The sequence below is a fragment of the Ailuropoda melanoleuca genome, chromosome 17 (assembly GCF_002007445.2).
Source record: "Ailuropoda melanoleuca isolate Jingjing chromosome 17, ASM200744v2, whole genome shotgun sequence".
NCBI classification, from domain to species: domain Eukaryota; kingdom Metazoa; phylum Chordata; class Mammalia; order Carnivora; family Ursidae; genus Ailuropoda; species Ailuropoda melanoleuca.
This window is the reverse complement of record NC_048234.1, coordinates 1,384,490-1,405,564: the sequence shown is the minus strand read 5'-3', so window position 1 is coordinate 1,405,564 and position 21,075 is coordinate 1,384,490. Positions and strand designations below refer to the sequence as shown.

Here is a 21,075-nt window from a genome sequence, read left to right as displayed (position 1 = left end):
TGTGCATTTTTTTAATAGTCAGACTCCCAGGAGAGTGTCTCCGTTTTTGGGTACAGCCAAGAATTATGTGGTTTCTGCGTGCAGGAATGTTTGAAAAAGTTTCAGACTTTTCAAAAAACTATTTTAGCAGAAAAACAGGAAAGGGAGTTTTGTTATAATGTACAGTGAAGCGTTTTTTAAAATTTTTGATTCTGTCTTCGTTGGTCTGTCGTATACATTGTGCATAACGTTATTTCCTGATACTTGCAGTACATTTTAGATTTTCAGATCTGGTATTTCACCGTTTAAATGTAAATTCAGAACATTCATTTTGTACGGAGTCATGACGATTTACTTCCGCCTGTGGGCGTAAAGTTCACAGTGGCCACTTTGGGGACTTAACTTTATGGCTAAGGACCATGAAAATTTGTAGGACCTGACACCGTCTTTAGCCTGATGCATAGAGCACCCTTTTCTCGCTACAGAAGTGATGTGTGTTCACGGTGGGAAATGTGGAAGGTACAGAAAGGTCCTACGAAACAAGGATAGCTTCTGGGTGATCTCCTGCCCAGAGATGAGACCACCATGAGCATTCTAGCGCATACCTCTGTTTCCTTCTGTTTCCAGAATCGATGTGTGTGTTTCTGTTTTCACTTTTTAAACCTAACCCATATTGTAACCCTAGATAATAGTTCATGTAAGTTTTTTCCACTTCAATCTATCTTAGAGGTTTTGGCATATCAGTAAATGTTTTCCCACGAGTGGTATTTAATAGCTGACAGCATTTCAGCATGCAAATACCCCATAATTCCATCCTAATTGGCGCCCAGGTCTACGGGTCCGTGCCATTGGAAGAAAGGTATAATGTTGCTCACGGTGTCCCTAGGAGCGGGTCACAGGCACCATGCAGAGCCACGTGCATATGCAGCAGCGTTGGTCACAGGACAGAAGAAGGAGCAAGGAGACAGCACAGGCCCCAGGCGTTATGGGGACTTTTGAGGGCAGGACGGGGCAAACAGCACAGGGCTGGCTGGTCTGAGGAATCCCAGTAGGCTTTGGTGTGGAGTCTGTCCTCAGTTTCCTGGAGCCTGGCCCCAGGTTGATTTAGGCGAGGGGAGTACTGGTGTGGGGTAGTGAGGGCAAGTAAAGGAGGTGGTTGGGGCTGGACGTGGGATGGGTTGGGTGTCTGTGCGAGGCGCGTTTGTAGGTGACTTGTGTGGTAATCGGAGGAATCAGGTGGCTTAGCGGGCAGTCTCTCCGTAGCCAGCAAGGTCCTCAGAATGGGGAAAACATCGTAAAACAGAAAATAAAAAACAGGACTAACACACTGTTGGTCAAATTGGTTCCACCTTTCACTAGTGCAGGAGTTTTCATCATTATGAAGAACCCATAATGCTCTTGCATGTAATTCTTCCCTGAAAAAACTCATTAAGGACCATCCTGATGGGTCCCTTAGTGCGAGCTACGGGGAAAGAACCACGGAGTTTAAGGGCATAGACGTTTTTAAGGTATCAGGACATACTGTTGAGTCGTCTTTGAGAAACACCATACAGTTCACGCTTCCCCTGGGAGCGTGTATTCCCTGTGTGGCCACCAGCTCCGTGGTCTGGCTTATTTTCTGCCCTGTCCCCTCCCCTCCTTCCTGTTGCAGCAGCACCGCGTGCGACAGCGCTCGCAGGGTAAGCCAGCAGAGGGGATTCAGTACGATCTGACACCCGGTTTGTATCGGGCACTTACTTGGGCCCTTGGCCGTAGTGACGTGAACACAGACTAGATGTGTGTTCCTCAGACATCTGAATCTTGCGGATGAAAAAGCATCTTTAAACAGACGGAAGTGGAGAAATTCACGTAAAAGTTGTCACCTTTTTGCTGAGTAAGGGTATTTTTAGAACAGTTAAAAGTTTCGTATGTCACAGTCTTTTCCAGTGCATAAAGGAAAGGGCGTTTAACAACAAAAAGTAGAAAGGATATTATCTTGAAATGTAGGCTGGTTCTTTAAATTGAATACATTGAATTTTAAGAAACACTTGTTACACGTTTCTGGTTTTCTGGTTTCCCGGTCGGTGCCCGGCCGCCTCAGGGAGGGGGCGCACTGCTGCACTGGTCACTTGGGGAACGTGCCACGCCACGTGTCTTTTTACTTGAGCGGAAATTCACACACCCTAGAATTAACCACTTGAAGCGTGCACACACAGTGTGTAGCTATCACGTCTGTCTGGTTCCCCCACCCCAGGGGACCCCACGTCCTCCAGGGAGCCACTCCCCAGCTTCCTTTCCCCTCAGCCTTTGGCAACCACTGATTTGTTTTTGGTCTTTATGACTTACCGGTTCCAGACATTTCGCATGGATGGAATCGCACGATGTGTTACCTTTCGTGTCTTCTTTCACTTGCTGCACCCCACTTAACGTGCTTGTCACACCTTCTGGCATTCGACGTTATTCTCGTTTCCCTTCCACTCAGGCTACTCCTTCCTCTGTCCCTCCCCAAAGTGGACAACATTGGTGTTTCTCGGGGCTCTGCCCTCAGCTTTCTCATCCTGCAGACCCATCGTAGGTGTTCTGATTTGCTGCTGTGACTTTAATTGTCATTATGTGGTGGTTCCTCTCTGGCCTCTGTCTAAAGGCTTCTGGTCCCTCTGTCGGGTGGGCATCTCCCATGCGTGTATGAGAAGTGCCTCACGTCTGGCCTACCCGGCACTGAGTTTCAGGAGACCTTCCCTGACTTGCGTGTCTGGGCTCAAGCCCCCACCTTGAGCCCCCAGAGCCCTCGGCACAGAGCCCTAGCCTGTCATCTTACACGTACGGTTTTCTAAGCCTGCTTGCTTGCTGCTTTTCTCCATGGAACGGCACACATGTTGAGGTCAGGGTTTGCTCAAGGCTGTGTCCTGGGCGCCTGGCTTAGTGTCAGCACACGGAAGACACTCGGTAAATGTTTGCCGGGGAGTATTTGAGGGAGCACGCTAAGGGTTATCGTACGTCCTTTGCTGCAAACACGTCTACGGTAGGTCATTTTTGTCTCTGAAGTATGGAGAGTCGTGTGACTTGCCCGTGTGTTTGCACGTTTCAGGAGCATTTGGATAGCACCCACGGTTCCGTGCACTCGCTGGACGCGGACTTACTGCTGCCGTCGGGAGACCCGTTCAGTAAGCCGGACACGGACATGTTTAAAGACGGACTCAGGAGAGCACAGTCTACAGACAGCTTGGGGACCTCAGGCTCACTGCAGTCCAAAGCTTTAGGCTATAACTACAAAGCAAAATCTGCCGGAAACCTGGATGAATCGGATTTTGGACCGTTGGTAGGAGCAGATTCGGTGTCTGAGAACTTTGATACCGCCTCCCTTGGGTCACTACAAATGCCAAGTGGGTTTATGTTAACCAAAGATCAGGAGAGAGCAATCAAGGCCATGACGCCGGAGCAAGAAGAGACCGCGTCTCTCCTCTCCAGTGTCACCCAGGGTGTGGAAAGCGCTTACGTGTCCCCCAGCGGTTACCGCCTGGTCAGCGAGACCGAGTGGAATCTCCTGCAGAAAGAGGTGAGCTGTCCTGACGTTCTCTCTCGCGCTCACTTTGTGGGATACGGGGTAGCTGTGGGATTTACTGTTCATTCACGAGATACCCCTGGAGTCCCTGCACGCCGTGTCACCGCAGGCACTCTCCGCCCGCATCCGTGACTGCCACTCCAGGTGGCTGTGGCCGCGGAGGGAACTGGCTGATCACACTGGTGTGAACTGGCCCCACCCCCAGAGCCCCCCGAGTGGGAGCTTGGGTAGCTGTACGTCGGAGGAGCCGGGGTGTGGTTAGCTCTGCACTTGTCTCCGGTCTCGGTGTGCTCCGAGACTCCTTCCGTCTGTGTCCTGGGGTCTGGAGTGCACTTCCTTGTCAGCAGTCTGTGCGCAAGTGTGGGTAACGAGGGGCCGCAGACTGCGGGAGAGAGGACGGCGACATTTAGGGAGGCTCACTTTCCTCCTAAGCACGTCTGCAAGCTCGGAAGTGTGATCAGGAGCTCACTGTACGCCTTTGCGCGGTGGCTCACGGCTTCACACCGCCCTGTGCTCTGGCTTCAGGATGATGGTGACGTCGTCCTCGGCCCCCGGGGGAGGGCTTCGTCTCAGGCCACAGGAGTCGTGCGCGTTTTCCCGGTAACTGTGAGCAGGGAGAGGGGGGTCAGAGGCCAAGTTCTCAGACTTGCGGCGCTTTCTCTCACGGGGCCCGGCTCCTGCGGGACCCGTTGAGCCGTGAGTGGAACCGCGGATGAAGCCCCACAGCCCCGTCTCACGCAGGACGCGTCGCTCACGGGATGGCTGCTTGCGACAAGGAAAAGATGGCCCGTGGGTGCTGGCTCCTGCCCGCCCGCAGCCCCTCTCCCGGTGGCGTTCTCAGTTACCGCGTGCGGCTCTCGGCGAGAGTCCAGCCCTGTGTTGCCATAAATCTCGGAGGACATTGTTGACCCCGCCCAGGTTCTCCTCTGAGTGATGTAGGAAGGGCTGCGCGTGTTCAAGTACGCGACGCGGAGTCAGTGTCTCCTCCTGACAAGAGGTCGTTTTGGTGCTCCAGGTCCAGAACGCGGGAAATAAACTTGGTAGACGTTGCGATATGTGCTCCAACTACGAGAGACAGTTACAAGGGATTCAGATTCAGGAGGCGGACACCAGAGACCAGGTGAGTTTCTTTGGGAGTGCCAGACTGCCGACGTCGTCCTTCTCACCGGGGCGTGGAAATATTTTGCTTGGCTTATTGCCTGCTTGTCATAAATTTGAACTGATGAAGGTTAGTTTACGGGAGCACAGAAATTAAGATTTGGTAGATTTCGTTTGCAGTGATTGACAGGTCCCTTTCCAAATACAGTGTCTAGTGATGGATTCCTTGGGAACATTCGGGGAATGTAAAGTTTCAGGAGAGTAGGCTTGTGAAAGGACATACAAGGAAAAGATGGGTTTTTTCTTATATTTCCAAATTGTTATTTGATTATTGTAAAGATTGTTCCCTTAGTCTTCAAAATAAATTTAAGCAGATTAGAATGATGGTTTAATATTTTCAAATGCCATTGGCATTTCCCCCATACGTACTAGTTTTCGAAGATGTTGGAAACGTGATTTTCTAGAGGTGCGGAGGGGCGTGTAGCCTTACTGTGCGCCCAGGGAAGGTAACACCTGCGCTAGGTTTATTTCAGAGCTGGAATAAAAGAGAAGAAGTGGGAAAGGGTGTTCGAGGCCAGGAAAAGAGCCCAGAGGAGCCGTTATGAAGGGGATTGCTGTGTCCTAGAAGCAAGAATAGCTCAGGAGGTGGGGGGGGACAGGGGAGGGGGGAGGACACTACAGAGGGAAGGCCAGGGTGAGATCATGCAGGGAGTGGTGCTGGTGGACGGCATTCGAGTTCCACCCTGGAGACGCTGGGATGCATTTAGAAATTCTAAGGAGGGAAATAATGTGATTTGACTTTTGTTTTAGAAAAAATTCGTATTATTAGTGTGGGTTGCAGGTTGGAGGCAGAGGATAGACCAGAGTAAGGGGCGGTGCCCCGGGCCGCAGGGCCCAGGAAGGGGGAGCAGAGCTTTCCCAATGAGATTACGTATGGGAGAAAGGCTGTGTTGGGGCGCCTGGGTGGCACAGCAGTTAAGCGTCTGCCTTCGGCTCAGGGCGTGATCCCGGCGTTATGGGATCGAGCCCCACATCAGGCTCCTCTGCTATGAGCCTGCTTCTTCCTCTCCCACTCCCCCTGCTTGTGTTCCCTCTCTCGCTGGTTGTCTCTATCTCTGTCAAATAAATAAAATCTTTAAAAAAAAAAAAAAAAAAGGCTGTGTTAACTGGAGAGCACGGCCCCGACGTCCAATGAGGTCAGTCGTTCTGAATTGACAAATCTGTGCTGTTTCTCAGGAAGAAAAAAGATGAGGTTTTTATAATTTCTGGAGTTAGGGCTTTTTTAAAACGAGTGAGAGAATCCTCAGGAACTGTGTCCTGATTGGCATTTAAAATTGCGCAGGTGAAGAAACTGCAGGCCATGCTGAGGCAGGCGAACGAGCAGCTGGAGAGGACGGCGAGGGAGCGGCAGGAGCTGGAGGACGTGCTGAAGCACAGCGCCCAGGACGCCGGCCACCAGGTACGCGGGCCCGGCGACGCCTGCACGGCCGGGGGGCGGTGGCCCTGAGGACACGGCCCTGCTGCTCGCTTGGCCGAGCCGGGGCAGTTCTCTTCTCCCCCGGGAGTAAAGATCTCTTCCTGGGCTTTCTCCGCTGTAGGTCGTACCGTCTCCAAAGAATAACGTCGTAAATGACTCGTTAATGAGTATCCGGCACTCTTTCTTATTCTTAGTAGGTTTTTCTGCTGCGCACAAAAAACCTCCCGACGGGAAGGATGCTGACGAAACCCTGTTGGCTTTTTAAATGTATAACAAACAGAAAAAGCTCAGTCCTGCCCGCACAGACCCAACACGCCAGCAGTCCGCTCCGCGTGGCCCGTCGGGACCCGAGGGCAGAGCGCGGGCCCGTGCGCCAGGCCCGCCCTCGCTGACTCCGCCGCCCGCAGACGGGCGTTGTGTTTGCGGGGACGGAGGGGCCCGTGCGCTGCCTTGTCTTCCTCCACGCGGCGTCCTGCGGCTCTTCTGACCAGACGCCGGAGCAGGCGCTGCCCTGACGCGTTCGGGTGGTTTCCGGGTCTGCGATGTTGGTGGTCCTACTCTGAAATCTCCGTGTGGGGCTGGTGGCACGTGCTTCCGCTGCCTGTCCGCCTACGAGTGCCGTGCCCGGGTCGGGGTGTTCGGAACACACTCGGTGGATAACAGCCGGACTGTTGTCCACACTGGTCGTCGGCATTGATACTCCCACCAGCAGCGCACGGGGCGTCCCTGTGGGCCCATCGTCGTGGTAGCTGGTTATGGTCCTTCGTTGGCTTCGTTGGCGTTGCTCTGAAGACCCCCCAGGTTATGTGCGTTTGTCCTGTTTCCTGGCTGCTGGGGTATCAGAGAGAGAGAGAGAGTCCTTCTCAAGGCTTACGCTGATTTTCTGTTGGATTGCCTAGTCTTTGTTTTATCTGTTCTTGGTTATTTTTCTGATTTGTTAGAAGCTCTTTATACAATCGTACTAACCTTTTGGTGACTTGGGTGGGACACGTCTGCTCTTCGGTATTTTGTGTTTTCATTATTTTAATGGTGTCTTTTGATGAACAGAAGTTCTTGATTTTCATTTAGTCAGATTCGTTGATCTTTTCTTTATGATGGGTGATTTTTCTGTTTTTTAAAACAATATTTCCTTGGGGCGCCTGGGTGGCTCAGTCAGTTGGACATCCGCCTCTCGATCGCAGCTCAGTCGTGATCTCAGGGTCGTGGGACTGAGCCCCACATTGGGGGTCTGCACTCCACGTGGTCTGCTCAAGATTCTTTCCCTTCCCTCTTGCTCCTCATCTGTTCCTCTCCCTGTTCGTGTATCTGCTCGCACGCTCTCTAAAATAAATAATAAAAATCTTTTAAAAAAAAAAAGAACATTTTCTTACCTTGGCGTTATGAAGGTGTTTTTTGTTTTTTTTTAAAGATTTTATTTATTTATTCGACAGAGATAGAGACAGCCAGCGAGAGAGGGAACACAAGCAGGGGGAGTGGGAGAGGGAGAAGCAGGCTCATAGCGGAGGAGCCTGATGTGGGGCTCGATCCTGTAACGCTGGGATCACGTCCTGAGCCGAAGGCAGACGCTTAACCGCTGTGCCACGCAGGCGCCCCATGAAGGTGTTTTTATATATTTCTGTAGAAGCCTTGTCTGTAGTCACATGATATCCACAGACGCCTCTAGCACTGACGCTGGTGTACACGCTGTACAGAGAAGGGTGAGAGTTCGTTCTTCCACCTGGATAGCCAGTTCCCGTACCACCTGGTGAAAAGACCCCTTTTCCTACTCGACTGCGAAGTCATCTGTGTCATTCCTCAAGTGAATATGTTGTGGGGGGTCAGTTTCAAGGCTCTGTTCTCTTCGATTGGTCTATTTCTGTGCCAGATTCTCTGCTGTAATTCATAGTGACATGTTCATTTGCTGCTTTTTGTTTTAATAGTTATTTCTCTGCTGAGAACTATGTTTTCAGTCATTTTACAAGAATCCGCCTTTTCCTTGTGCAGCATCGTTCTAATACCTGCTTTAGAGTCGTTGATAATCCCCTGGGTTGTCATGGGTTTGGCACGTGTGACTTTCTTTTCCCTTGAGAATTGGCCACGTTTTCCTGACTTCTTCCATGTCAGGTACGTTTAGATTATATCCTGGGAATTATGAATATTTTACTGTGAGACTCATTGTTCATCGGACTAGGTCCCGGTAGCAAGTTCTGTCTGGCTGTGTGTGGATGGTAGTCCTAATGTCCGTTCACGTTTTAGAGCTTCTGCAGAGGCCTTGGACGCGTTCGCCTGTGGATCGCGCAGGGCTGAGTGCGGGACTGGTGCTGGTTGCTATGCAGAATTCGGGGGCCCTTCCTCTAGCCCCCCGCCTCGAGAACGCCTGCCTGGCGCTGGGATCAGCGTCTCGGCCCCTGGGCTCCCGCAGCTGTCGCGGCTCTGCCTTCGCAGGAACGCCACCTCGGAAGTGGGAGTGAGCGGTCAGTTCCCTCCCAGGGAAGCAGAGCGGCTTCTTCCTGTGTCGACTGCCGTCCCTCAGCTGTCTGCTTTTGCTCATTGGTCACAGTCCTCGGGTGCCTTTCGTATTTACCCAGAGTTTTTAGTTGTAATCGCGGTAGAGAAAGGCCATCGTGGAAGTCTCCACTGCCTCACGCTTCTGTTTATTAGATCTTGTTATTTCCACCTTCCTCCGGGAAGGCGGCTTGGCCGGCTGTCCGTCCTGCGCGCTGTTCTCCTCGAGCGCTGGGAAGTTAGTGCTCGTTGCTCTGGGTTCCGAGTTGTCCGTCTTCCTGTTGCTGCCTTAGGTAAAGCGTTCTTTGTTTCCGCGCCTGCTTTAACGACGTTCTTTTTGGTGTTTGTTCTCAGCAGTTTTACTGTGTTGTACCAAGGTGTGTTTTCTCGTGTTTCTCCTGTTGGGATTCTCACAGGGTTTCTTGCATTTCGGAATGGATGTGTTTACATCATAATTGGAACATTCTCAGCCATTATGTGTCTTTTAAAAACTTGCTTTTATTGAGATATTGCATACAGTAGAGTGCATAAATCTCAAGTGTAATATTGGATGAGTTTTAACACGTGAAAAAATTGACCAGGGCGATCGTCACCTGGGTCAAGATAGGAACTTTCTGGTACAGTCGTGCTCTTTCCTGCCGAGCAAACGCCCGAGCGTCCCGCGCACAGAGGCGGCGGGCTTCTGACTTCGGGCACTGTGTGTGGTCTTGCTCGTTCTGGAACTTCCTGTGAACGAATCCTGTCGTCCCACCCGGTCTCTTTGGTTCTTACGTCCGCGCGGCTCCTGCGTCTTGTCGGTGCGTCAGTGCCCAGACACCCATGCGGGGTGTGTTCCGTTACACGGTCGTGGTGTAATGTGTCCGCTCTGCCGTGGAGGGATACTGGCGTTGGTTCTAGTTTTTGACTCTTGGGGACACACGTTTCCTGAGGCTCCTGTATGTGACTTGGGTGGACATGTGGCCTTTCTCTGGGGCGTCCCTCGGAGTCCAGTACAGGGTTTCCGCAGGGGCTTATTTTTAGCTCCGCGGGCTCGCATCCAGGGGCTGTATCTCTTCCGATACTTGTATGCGTTAGACCCGCACGTTGTGTCTACGTGGCTTTTTAAGGCTCTCTGCATTCTCTGACTGCTTTGTCTTCATTTTCTTCACATCTGTCTTACGGCTCACTAATTTTCTCTTCAAATGGGTCTAATCTGTTAAAACTCACCCACTGAAATTTTTAATTTAGAGGATTGTTTTTCTTTCTGTTTATCATTTCCTTTTGGTTACTTTCCATTGTTTCCCATTCTCTGGTAGTTCTAAATTCTGCCTTTTAAATCTCTGGACAGGTCAAATACATTTAAAGTCTGTCTCTAACAGTTCACAAATCTGGATTCATTTTAGACCTCTTTGTATTACCTGGGTTGTTTTTTATTATTTCCTTTTGTTTTTACCCTGCCCTTTCTTTGTGCATTTTTACTAGACTTTTGGACGTTATATGGGAAAATGTTGAAATAATGTAAAGCCATTTTCTTGGGGCTCCCAGATGGCTCAGTCGCTGAAACATCTGCCTTCGGCTCAGGTCATGATCTCAGGGTCCTGGGATCGAGTCCCACGTCAGGCTCCCTATGCAGCGGGGAGCCTGCTTCTCCCTCTCCCTCTGCCCCTTCCCCTGCTTGTGCTCTCTCTCTCAAATAAATAAATAAAACTCTTAAAAAAGCCATTTTCCTCATGAGAGGTAAGGAACTAGTGGTCCTTACAATCCTGGACCACCTTCATCCATCCGGTCACAGGAATTGAGATTATATCAAGTTGCCAGGGTCGGGTTAAAGTCTTCCTTTACCCTCGGATGTCACCCTCCGGGGACCTAGTCTCCGGTGCAGTGTGTTTCCCAGGCTCCCTTTGATTGTGGGTTCTGGACTCTCATCCCTGCCACCTGATCCTGGGCGCTCAGCTTCGTGGTGTCCCATGTGTTTCTCTGGGAACTGGCGTGTGCTTCTAGGGAAGAGCTGTTCCAGATGCTGCCTGACTCGCCGGGTGTCCTCCGTCTGGTCCGGGGCTCTGTGGATCTTTTTTGCCCTGTTCTCTAGTGCCTTCAAGTAGCTACCGTTCATATTTGTGTCTGGTTTTCCTAATTCTCATTAGGAAGTCTGGGTCCCACGACCTACTCTCCCAGTACTGGAAACAGGGTGCTGGCGGTACCGATGTCTGCCACGTCTGAACACACGCATGTTGGTTTGTTTTACGGTGGGCTACGAGCCCCCAGCTCTCACAGGGCCCCTCTCAGGACCGTGAAAACTAAGGGAGTTGAGCGCTCAGTGGTGTTTCATGTATTTATTGCTCTTGAGTAAACCATCTTGGAAGACGGAAGCTCGTTCAGGGAAGAGCCATTTATGCTTTTGCACTCTGTGCTTTTTTTTTTTTTTTTTTGGTGGACAGAGTTTCAAAAAAATTTTTTTTTAAGATTTTGTTTATTTGTTATTTGTTTATTTGACAGAGAGTGGGAGAGAGGGAGAGAGGGAGGGAGAAGCAGGCTTCCTGCTGAGCAGGGAGCCTGATGTGCGACTCGATCCCGGGATGCCGGGATCATGACCTGAGCCGAAGGGGCCCCGGAGTTTCAAAGTTCTTATTGATTCTTTCCTAAAAGCTCTTTAAAGGGTAATAAAGGTAGGCCACGTGGATTGACATCTATGTCTAGAGATCCATGGACGGCAGTGAGCGACCCCGGGGACCTCTGCTGCTGTCCTGTGTGACGTGAAGGGCTGAGACACAGCAGAGGCACGCACGTCTGCGGAATGAGGGAGGATGGGTTATGACAAACGAAGAAAACATCAGTTCTGGACATGAAATAAGCAGGGGATGGAAGGGCTCGTGTCAGAATTACCAGCATTCTAACGATACTGTGTGTGTGTGCGTTTTTGTCTTTTAAGATCTCTGCACTCGTCCTAAGAGCCCAGGCGTCTGAGATCTTACTTGAAGAGTTACAGCAGGGGTTCTCCCGGGCAAAAAGGGGTGTTCAGGAGCAGATGGTAAGTTAACATTTAAGTTAGCGTTAACTGTGTTACACAGGTTCCTTTATTGTTCAGTCGTGAGACCCTCTTGGCCATGGCTGTGTCTCCCTGACCCGGTAGTCACACTGTTCCGCTTCCTGGGGCTGAAGCAACATGCGTAACGGACAAGCTTATGTAAAGACCTCACTCCTTTTTTACACCTGCCTCCTGACCAGAAAACACTCTCACCTTTAACTTACCTTACTTTTCTGATTTGGGAAACCTCAACAGAATAAACTTTGGACTGCTTGTCGGTTCTAAATACAAGGTGAACACTGAAATCTCCCAAAGCCCCAGCAGATGGAGCATTTGAACCGTCCTTGTACGTCTCCTGAACAGCTCATTGATTGAAAGTGGCCTCATCAGCCTCACGGGAAGGTCGGAGGCCGCCGTGTTGAGAGAGCGGGGCAGACAGCTTCGCGCAGAGCTGGCTGGGACCCCCGCAGAGCAGCTCCCCAGATTGGAGCCTCCTTCCTCACCAGGCTGGTTCTGTTGGCCTTGCTCTTCCTTTTCCTCGAAGCTGGAACCCGACACCTGATGGCGAGCTGGCCCCGCTGGACGGTCCTAGACAGGCGCCTCCCGTCCCCCTGCCCGGGGCGACAAGGCAGGAACTCTGGTTCCTGGGAACGCTTGTCCGCGACGGGCCTCGGTCAGCACCGGGTGTCTTCTGAGCTGATCCCTACATACTAGCCCTGGTCTCGAGCGTCTCATTCTAATCACGGACCAGCAGCTTCCATACCGTTTCACCGATCAGAGGGTATGAAATGATACCTGTCGGTGGAGAAATCACTGCCACAGGCCGACCGAATTTCAGTGTCGAGCTCTTTCCCTCCTCTCTCATCTCTCCCTTGTCTTCTCAGCCGCATCTGCCTTTGCAGACGTGTTCCGAGTGGACTTCACTTAAAACGAATGTGTTGCAGGTGCCGTAGAAATGTTCAAAGTCAGGTTGGGGTCCTGCGAGCTCCACTGCCCGGCCCTTCTCTTGACAGACCTTCAGCGGTTCTCGTAGTGAGGGGGACAGACTCCATTTCTTTGCCCCTTCACACAAGAGCAGCTATGGCCGCGTCTGGGGTCTTAGTATAAAATACCCCAACAGTGTATTTGGAAAAATGTCCCTCTTGAGCGGCTTACGGACTGAACCCTCCTGACGTCTTCAGTTAGGCGTACCGGTTGTCAGTATTTGGCCACATTTGCACACGCACTGCGGTGTGTGCCCCGTCTGCGTCTCCCGAGAAGAGATGGTTCCCCACCACCACAGCGCTGTTCTCACTTCCTTAAAATGTGACCGTGGTCCCCAAAGTCCATGTTGTTTTAGGAGTGGTTTCGGTTTTTTGTTCTGATTTTTTGATGGAGGAACCAGTCGAGGGTCACATACTGTTTTTTATTGTCTTGTCACTTTAGTCTTCGATAATCTAGAACAGTCACCCCCTCCTTTTTTTTTTTTTTTTTTTTTTTTTTTTTTTGTCTTTTGTGACATGTTAGCATTTTTGCAGAGCCCAGACCCACTGCCTCCGAGGATCATGTGTCTGGTCATTCCCGCGTGATTCGATTCAGGTTAGAGGTCTGGTCACGAACAGCACAGAGATACAGCGTGTCAGCGGGGGCTCCGAACAGCAGGGGGCCATCTGTGAGGGCTGGCTGTGCCGTCGGCAGTCAGTCCGGTCACTTGGTTCGGGCGGGGACAGCACAGTTCCAGAGTGACCACCTTAGTACTACCAACAGCAGAACGATGGAGCAAGGTTCCAAGTTTCTTTGTAGCTCTTCTTGCCCTTAGAACTATCCCAGCTAAGGATTTACAGGCTGTGTGCTGTGTTTCAAAAGTTACTTGAAGTAACCATTTCCTTTGTGGTTATGTTACCAGTTCCATTTGTTTCCGTTTGTATTACATTTTCAGATTTTCCTTTTTCCTTTTTGATTTACTTTTTTTTGAACATGCAACATGGTTCATAAGTCAAAACTATAAAAATGGATAAATGTTCAGATTTCTTCCATCCCTATTCCTCTCACCCCGTTCTTACCCACTCCCATTTTAATTTATTTTTGCTTTATCCTTGTGCTTTTCTCTCTACAAAAGTTAGCAACTATATACATTTTATTCTTTCCCCTTTTTCACGTCCCAGAGAGAGTGGGATGTTAATATACTGTTGTAACTGGGTTAGAAGTGAGCCTAAGGCACAGTTGGTTCTGGTCTGAAGATAAGAGCGAGCCAGCAAAATTAACAAAAATTCATGTGTGACCTTGCCTGCCTACCAGCAGCCTTTTGGTCCTTCAGGATGCAGCGATCACCTTCTCTGGGAAATGGCCTTGAGCCTCTCCCCTTGGGACACCTCTGTCCTTTTACCGCTGCTGCATCCACTCTCTGTCCCAGCGCTCCGACAACTTCCGCCGGGTGGTTGTCGCTTTGCCGAGCTCTCCCTGCGCCGCGAGCTTCTCAGGGCAGAGGCTCTGGCTTTTCTCTCTGTATCCCCGTGTGCCGCACAGCGCCTTGTATAGCCTAGTGGCTGCTAAAGAAATGTTGGCGGAGTAATTACATTTACATTTAAGTTACATGCGTGTTAAAAATTAGCAGAAATCAAAGACTTGTAGAATTTTATGATATAGTCAAATTCACTGGAATAACTTTATGTTGACTCAAATTCTCGCTAAATACCTAAAATTATGTTGCATGTCAGTATGCAGAAGTAGGAGCCTGTCCCCTTCTAAGGATGAGCTGCTCAGGTCCTTCCTAACCATGGCTCCTCCTGATGACTTCCCTTATTTGGGGTCATTGGGCCGTTCACAGAGAGCCTGAGATGGCTGCGTGTGCACACGTGCACGTGCGAAGGAGGAAGACTGTGCTCTTTGGCTCTCCCTGCTTCTGTTGAACGGATGCCGTGAGACACAGTTGTCTTGCAGTACATGGTCCATGTGATTACAGTCCTGGCTGTGTCGGCCGCTGCAGGTGCAGGGGTATCAGGGAACAGACCCAGTACTTCTCAGCTGTCGGTGGGGACCGTGGAGAACGTGCTCAGGCCTCGCTTCTTGCCTGTCTCCTTGAGTAGATGAAGAGACTGCGAGTACAGAAGCGTGTCTGGGCGGCGGCTTGGAAGTCTCCCAGAGCCTGATCAGGTCCCCCCATCCTCGGCCCTCCTTTGGCTCGGCCTGCTTCTTCTCTGGGGCAGCTCTCAGCACGTGGGACCCTGGGTGGCTGTGATCGCTGTGTGTGTTTCAGGCGGTGCTGATGCAGTCACGGGAGCAGGTGTCGGAAGAGCTGGCGAGGTTACAGAAGGAGAACGACAGTCTGCAGGGAAAGCATAGCTTGCACGTGTCGCTACAGCAAGCCGAAGACTTCATTCTCCCAGACACTGTGGAGGTAACTCCTTTCCACGGGATCAAAAATGCAAACTAATATCGTTTCTGAAATGGCCGCCAACCAACTCTGGTTTAAAACAGGCTTTATTGAGATAGAATTCACCTACTGAGTAATTCACCCACTTAAAGTGTACAATTCAGTGGCTTTTACTATGTTCTCAGATGTGACCACATGACCACAATTTCAGAACATGTGTATCACCTCAAAAAGAAGCCCCTCCCCCTTCATTCTCCCCACCGCCCTGCACCTCTTTTCTTCCTGTGGACTGCCCTGCCGTGGACTTCCGTGCGGCTGGAATCCTGCCACATGTGGTGGTGTGCGTGTGGCTCTTCCCCTCAGCAGCTGTTGTCGGGGGCCGCCGTGCTGTGGACCGGCCCAGCGCCGTCCCTGCTCGTGGCCGTGTGGACGTTTCGCTTACCCGTTGGTCTGTGCTTGGCATTCGGGGCGTCTCCACGTGCGCACTGGGGTTTACTTCTCTTGGGGACAAACCTTGGAGGAGTGTGAGAGCTGCACGGGGATGGCATGACGGTCCCTCCCGTCCTCGCTGGTACTTGTCTCGCTGTTTCGCTCCAGCTGTCCCAGTGGGTGCGGGGCGGCCTCTTGTTCTCATTTGCACTCCCCGCTCACTCAGCCAATGATCCTGAGCGCCTTCCCATCCGTTTATTGGCCATTTGTCTGTGTTCCTCGGGGAAGCGTCTGTTCATATCTTTTGCTCATTTCTAAATTGGGTTATTTATTTTTTTACCGTGGAGTTACATGGTTCTTATATAGTCTGGATCCAAGTCCCTCCAGATAAATGATTTGCAGATATTTTGCTCCGTTCCACAGATTGTCTGTTTCACGGCCTTCATGGTGCCTTTTGAAGCACAAAAACTCTGAGCGTTGAGAAAGTCCGCTTTACCTATTTTCCCTCCTGTTGCTCGTGCTTTCAGTGTCCCGAGAATCCTTTGCCGAGTCGGTCTGTGACTCCTGCAGGGCCAGGCTGAGAGCGCACCGGAAGTGGGATGTGTGAAGGGTTGCCAGGCTGGCTCCTCATGGTGGTTGCTTTTCTGTATCACACTGCAAAGGGTGAACGACACCTGCCCCCCTCTGGGTCACTTCTGTTCCTCTGTCGTTGGACGAATTGGAGCTGTGAAACCACCCACTTCCCAGAAACGGTCTTGACCATCTCCCATCTGATTCCTAACCGGGCCTGAGATCAGCCGGATCGGGCACGTTCACATCTCCTGACCTTCCCCACCCTGGGCTGCCCCATCATCCCGTCCTTCAGCGTCAGCACATCGGCAAACTGCATCTGAGGCTAAACCCAAGGAGACTGTCGACAGTACAGGCGAGGAAGAGACTTCTTGGAGCCATTTTCAAAACAAAATAGATGTTACTTGTGAGATCTTTTATGTCAGTTTTTTTAAAAAAATTAATTATCTAAAAATCAACATTACAGAAGTTTATAGTTTTGTAACAGTCTTCCCTGATCCTACCCTGCAGATTCAACCTCTACAATTTGGGCCTCGTTATTTTTTTTCCTGTGTACGTATTAACATTACTGTTGGTTTTTGTTTGTATTTCCTCACGGGGCCACGTTGCTGACTTGCCGCCAGCACCCCGTCTCTGCCCGCTGCCCTGCCGGCCTTGTGTCTCCATGCAGGTCACTGGTGCTCCCCCTTCGGAACTGGCGGCTGCTCTCGGCAGAGAGTGTTTAGGGACCTGTCTGCTTGTGCTCCCAGCGCTCTGATGAGCGGTTCTCTGGGGGAGGGGGGGCGATCCTCTTCTCCGTGCTCTCTGGACTTTGCGTTCCTAGACTGACCACACTTCTAGAATGCTTGAAGCACGTAAGCAGTCTGGCCTCTGAGGCCTGATTCTTAGACCTGCTACAGGGGTAAATCTTCGGAGGTTTTTCTTATCCGTTTTCTCATTACTCTTTTTTCTGCTGTTATTGATTTTGTATACATCTGCTAGTTATCTAAGATTCCCAGCACTTACCTTAGAGTTCCTTCAGGATATAATTGGATTTTCTTAAGGAAGACAATTAAAATTTAGGGAAATAAGATTTCAGCTGAATTGATTATAGAGGGACAGGCACCCACCCTGGAAAGCTGCTCTTTGGTAGCACTGGCTTGTGGCAGACGTTCAGCAGTGCAAGTGTCTGAGTCCACCAGTGAGTCATCCACTTTGTCCTCAGATTCCACACTTGCTTCCCCGTTTCCACCTGCTGGGTCCTCACCCCCAGCCGTCTGTCCCCAGAATTAACCCGCGGGTCGTGGGAGCCTCGAAGTCGTTCATAGTGATTCCCACACCGCCAGTCCGTGTTGAGGGGGAGACATGCAGTCCACAGTACACGTCGGTGGCTAGACATGCCTTCTTTCTACACCATGCTGAATGTTATCACGGGGGAGCCCGAGGGAGCTGGCGCGCGTCTTAGCCTCTGAACCATCTAAAACCACACCCACGAATCTGGTGGCAGGAAGTGCTGGGGGGCTGTCCTGGTCCGTCCCGTCACACCCGGTGAGCACTGGCTCCTCGCGTGCAGGCGCTGCGGGAGCTCGTCCTCAAATACCGAGAGAGCATCGTGCATGTGCGGACCGCGGCGGAGCACACGGAGGAGAAGCTGAAGGCCGAGATCCTGTTCCTGAAAGAGCAGATTCAGGCAGAGCAGTGCTTGAAGGAGAACCTCGAGGAGACCCTGCAGCTGGAGATCGAAAACTGCAAGGAGGAGCTAGGTGAGGACGCGGCCCTGCTGCGGGGGCGGAGCGCAGGGTCCTGGAGAAGTGGGTGGGGACGCGGGCCGACCTCCGGATCATAGATAGTACCGTCTGGTTTAGGAATGTGGAAGATAGAAAATGGGTAGGGGAGGTAGGGATAGAATGAAGGGGTTTTCAGATGTTCTGATACACCCAGAGTAAATTCAGATTTAACTGGGACGCAACAGCTACAAAAATCCCCTTTCGGGGAGTGGAGCTGGCTGCCGCTGGCAGAACCCTGCGGTGTCACCAGAGCCCTGCTGGGCTGCACCCTCGCAGCCCCGGAGTTAGATGAGCTGCAGGACACACACTCCGCGCAGCCTCTGCCTGTCCTTGAGCTCCATGCTGCTGCCGGGGGGCTGGGTACCTGAGAAGGGGGCGCTGCTTTCCCACGCTCAGTGTCTGCTTTCACTGAGATCGAGCTGGTGGTAAAGGGGTGCAAACGAGGAGAGTAATCAGTAAGCGCTAACACTTCTCCTTTTTCCCTTCTAGCTTCCATTTCTAGTCTAAAAGCTGAACTAGAAAGAATAAAAGTGGAAAAAGGACAGGTGAGTCTCCCGAGGTTCGCGGGAAGTTGTTCCTTGAACCCCGGAGCCGGGGCAAGCGAACGAAGACAGGCCACGTGCCGCCCTCAGGGAGCGTCTGCCTGGCGCGCGTGCGGCGCATTTGCTGGGCCTGCTCTGTGCTGGCCGCGCAGGGAAGGGGGGACAGGCAGGCGGGGTCACGTGCAGGAGCACGGCCTCTGACAAAGGAGAGGGGATGTTTCTCACTGGCTTGAGGTCCTCTTGACGTCAGCACCTCTGCCCGCCGACCCCATTCCGTTCGCTGACCTGCGCCCCCACTGGGTGCGTCCTCCACCCCACAGGCCCGGCCCTCTCAGCCCCTCCTTCCCACCCGTCCTTTCTCGCTGTCGGTGGCTTCCCGGTGGCTCGGCCGTCTTTCCTTCCCAGCTGCCTGCCTCTTCACGCCGTCTCCACCGACACCCGCGGCCCGGACTCTGTCCGTTTCTGGCCCTGCCCCGGGCTGCCAATGGCACTGGCTGAGCAGCACCGCGGGTCCGCGGGTCCGCCCGCTGTCCCCCCGAGTCCTCTTCACACCCATCATCCACACGACCGCCTTCGGTGTCCTGGCTCCTCGCTGCGCACTCTCGCCTTCACTCCCGGCCCGTTCTCGTTCCTCCGGGAAGGGATGGCCTGCTTCTGCTGGGCCTTCCGTCGCTGATCCCTCCATCTTTTCCAGGCATCCTCTGTTTTTTCCTCCCAGTCTGGGGCCTGTAACTTTCACCTCCTGACCTCTTCCACAAACACGCTGTGATCCCGTTGGACTGCACATCCTCCGGTCCCTCCTCAGCCCAGCGCAGTCTGGCTCCTGTGCTGTGGAGCCCGCAGGGGCAGACGTCACCTGCTTCCGAGCGCGTCCCATCTTGTCCACACGCACCACTGTCTGGGTTCAGACTTCAGTGCTCGTCCCGCGTGTCGTACCAGCTTGATGTCCTTCTCCGCCTCCAGCGTGTACCCCTCCAGCTCTTCGTATTTCAGAATTACTAGGTGGCCGTCATGACTGTCACTGTCAAACCCCTGTGGCTCCCGCTGTCTCCAGGGTGGAGCCCATGCTCCTGGCCCAGCTGGGGTCGTCTCCCACAGCCACCTGCAGGGCCTGGTGCAGCAGGGACTCACCCCAGTTCTGAGCGTGTTTTTACACACGCCATCCACTCCCCCTCAAGTATCTTCCCACCTTCTCCCCTTACCACTTTCCTCCCCCGGAGAATTTTTCTGTTAAGGGCCAATGTCACGTCAGCTTTTCTGGCAGAATTAAAAGCTGCTCTGCGTTCCCATGCCGTCAGTCATGCACACGTCTGTCTCCTGCCTTCTCAGTCCCCAGGCCTTAGGACCTGGTAGTAGGTCCCTGACAGATGTCTGATGAAAGAAAGAGGAGGTCTTGAACCCTGAACAGTAGGCGTGCGGTGTGAGAGGGTGGGGACGGTGCAGGCGGGGCTCCCGAGGGCTGGGGCTCCTTCTCCAGGCCCCAGGCACTTTCTCAGTTTGGCTTTCCCTTTCTTTCACAGCTGGAGGCCACACTGAGAGAGAAGTCTCAGCAGCTTGAGGGACTCCAGGAGATGAAAATCACTTTGGAAGAACACTTAAAGAAAGAGACTGCTGCTAAGGTGATACCTTTATTGGTAATTTAATAAAAGTAATGCTAAGAATGTGGGGTCGCGTGCTGCCTGTGTGAGAGGACGTGGCAGCTGGGAGCAGTGCCCCCGAGGGCTGGCGGGCTGTCCGTGCGAGTGCGAGGAGGGGAAAGGACCTTGGGAGAGTCAGGTTGCCGCGGCTGGCCTCCAGCCCCGCAGGCCCGGCCCTCCGGGCTCACAGGCGCACTTAGCACCGGCTGCCGCCGTGAACACTGCTGTCGGCCATCCGTGGGACCCATCCCCCAAGTACGTGCTGCCGGAGACCAGCCCCGCTCGAGGCTGAGTGCGGGCCCGCTTCCTAGGACGGGTCTCCGCGAGCCGTGTGTTCAGGCCTTGAGGGATAAAAACACCGCGTTCGTGTCCCGGACAGTCCCGTCCCGCGTGGTCCTGCTGAAGGCTTTCCCTGTGGGCAGACTGGAGGTCGCGGGGGCCGCCCAGGGCGGGTGTGGGCTCTTCACCGCAGCTTTTTGCTGACAAATCGTGGTCCCGGGGCTGCTGGGGGTGAGGGTGAGCAGTGGGTCGGCTTTGTCCTCGAGCCATTTTAGGCGGCGAGCAGGCAGCTGTGGGGAGGCGCAGGCTTCGGCTTCCTGGCCTCCTGCGTGTGTCGGGCCGTGGTGCCCGGTGTCGGTCCTCACCGGAAACTTGGACCTCGTAGATGACCGTGGAACAGCTGATGTTTGAAGAGAAGAACAAAGCTCAGAGGTTGCAGACGGAGCTCGACGTCAGTGAGCAAGTCCAGAGAGACTTCGTAAAGCTTTCTCAGACCCTGCAGGTGAGGCCCTGGGGGGCGCCGGGGAACGGGCCGCTGCTGCGCACAGCGTACCCGCTGGCCCTCGGGTGAGGCCCCCTCCCTGGCGCTCTGCGAGGGAAGTGAAGTCCTGGGCACCGACGGGAGAGCCTTCCCAGCCGGGCCGGCGTCGGCACTTGGCTCGTCTCCTGCGTCCCGCAGTCCCTGAACTCCCGCAGCTGCTGGCCCGCAGCACCGCCTTCCCTCTGCTGAGCTCCCCGTGCCACCGTCCCCTCACCCCTCCCTTCAAGGCCAGCGTAGCGTGGTCCTCCCCATGGAGGCTTCTCTCGGCCCCACACCCGGCTGCGGGGACATCCAGGAGGTTGGTTGTTTCCCCCAACTCTGCTGTGCGGGGTCAGGGGTCATCCGTGCCGCAGTCCCAGCGCTTACCCTGGGCAAC

General features: G+C 52.9%; 1 protein-coding gene across 1 annotated transcript in view; it reads left to right on the top strand.

Annotated features, from left to right (window-relative positions):
* The window catches only part of RABEP1 (rabaptin, RAB GTPase binding effector protein 1), a 68,421-nt gene that overhangs the window by 46,330 nt on the left and 1,016 nt on the right, over positions 1 to 21,075 (top strand). Inside the window, exons 9-17 of the mRNA XM_011237032.3 lie at positions 3,047 to 3,514; positions 4,536 to 4,640; positions 5,961 to 6,077; positions 11,488 to 11,586; positions 14,819 to 14,959; positions 17,487 to 17,676; positions 18,190 to 18,245; positions 19,763 to 19,861; positions 20,544 to 20,660. Coding sequence (XP_011235334.2) covers positions 3,047 to 3,514; positions 4,536 to 4,640; positions 5,961 to 6,077; positions 11,488 to 11,586; positions 14,819 to 14,959; positions 17,487 to 17,676; positions 18,190 to 18,245; positions 19,763 to 19,861; positions 20,544 to 20,660 — 1,392 coding nt within the window. The remainder of the gene's footprint in view (positions 1 to 3,046; positions 3,515 to 4,535; positions 4,641 to 5,960; positions 6,078 to 11,487; positions 11,587 to 14,818; positions 14,960 to 17,486; positions 17,677 to 18,189; positions 18,246 to 19,762; positions 19,862 to 20,543; positions 20,661 to 21,075) is intronic.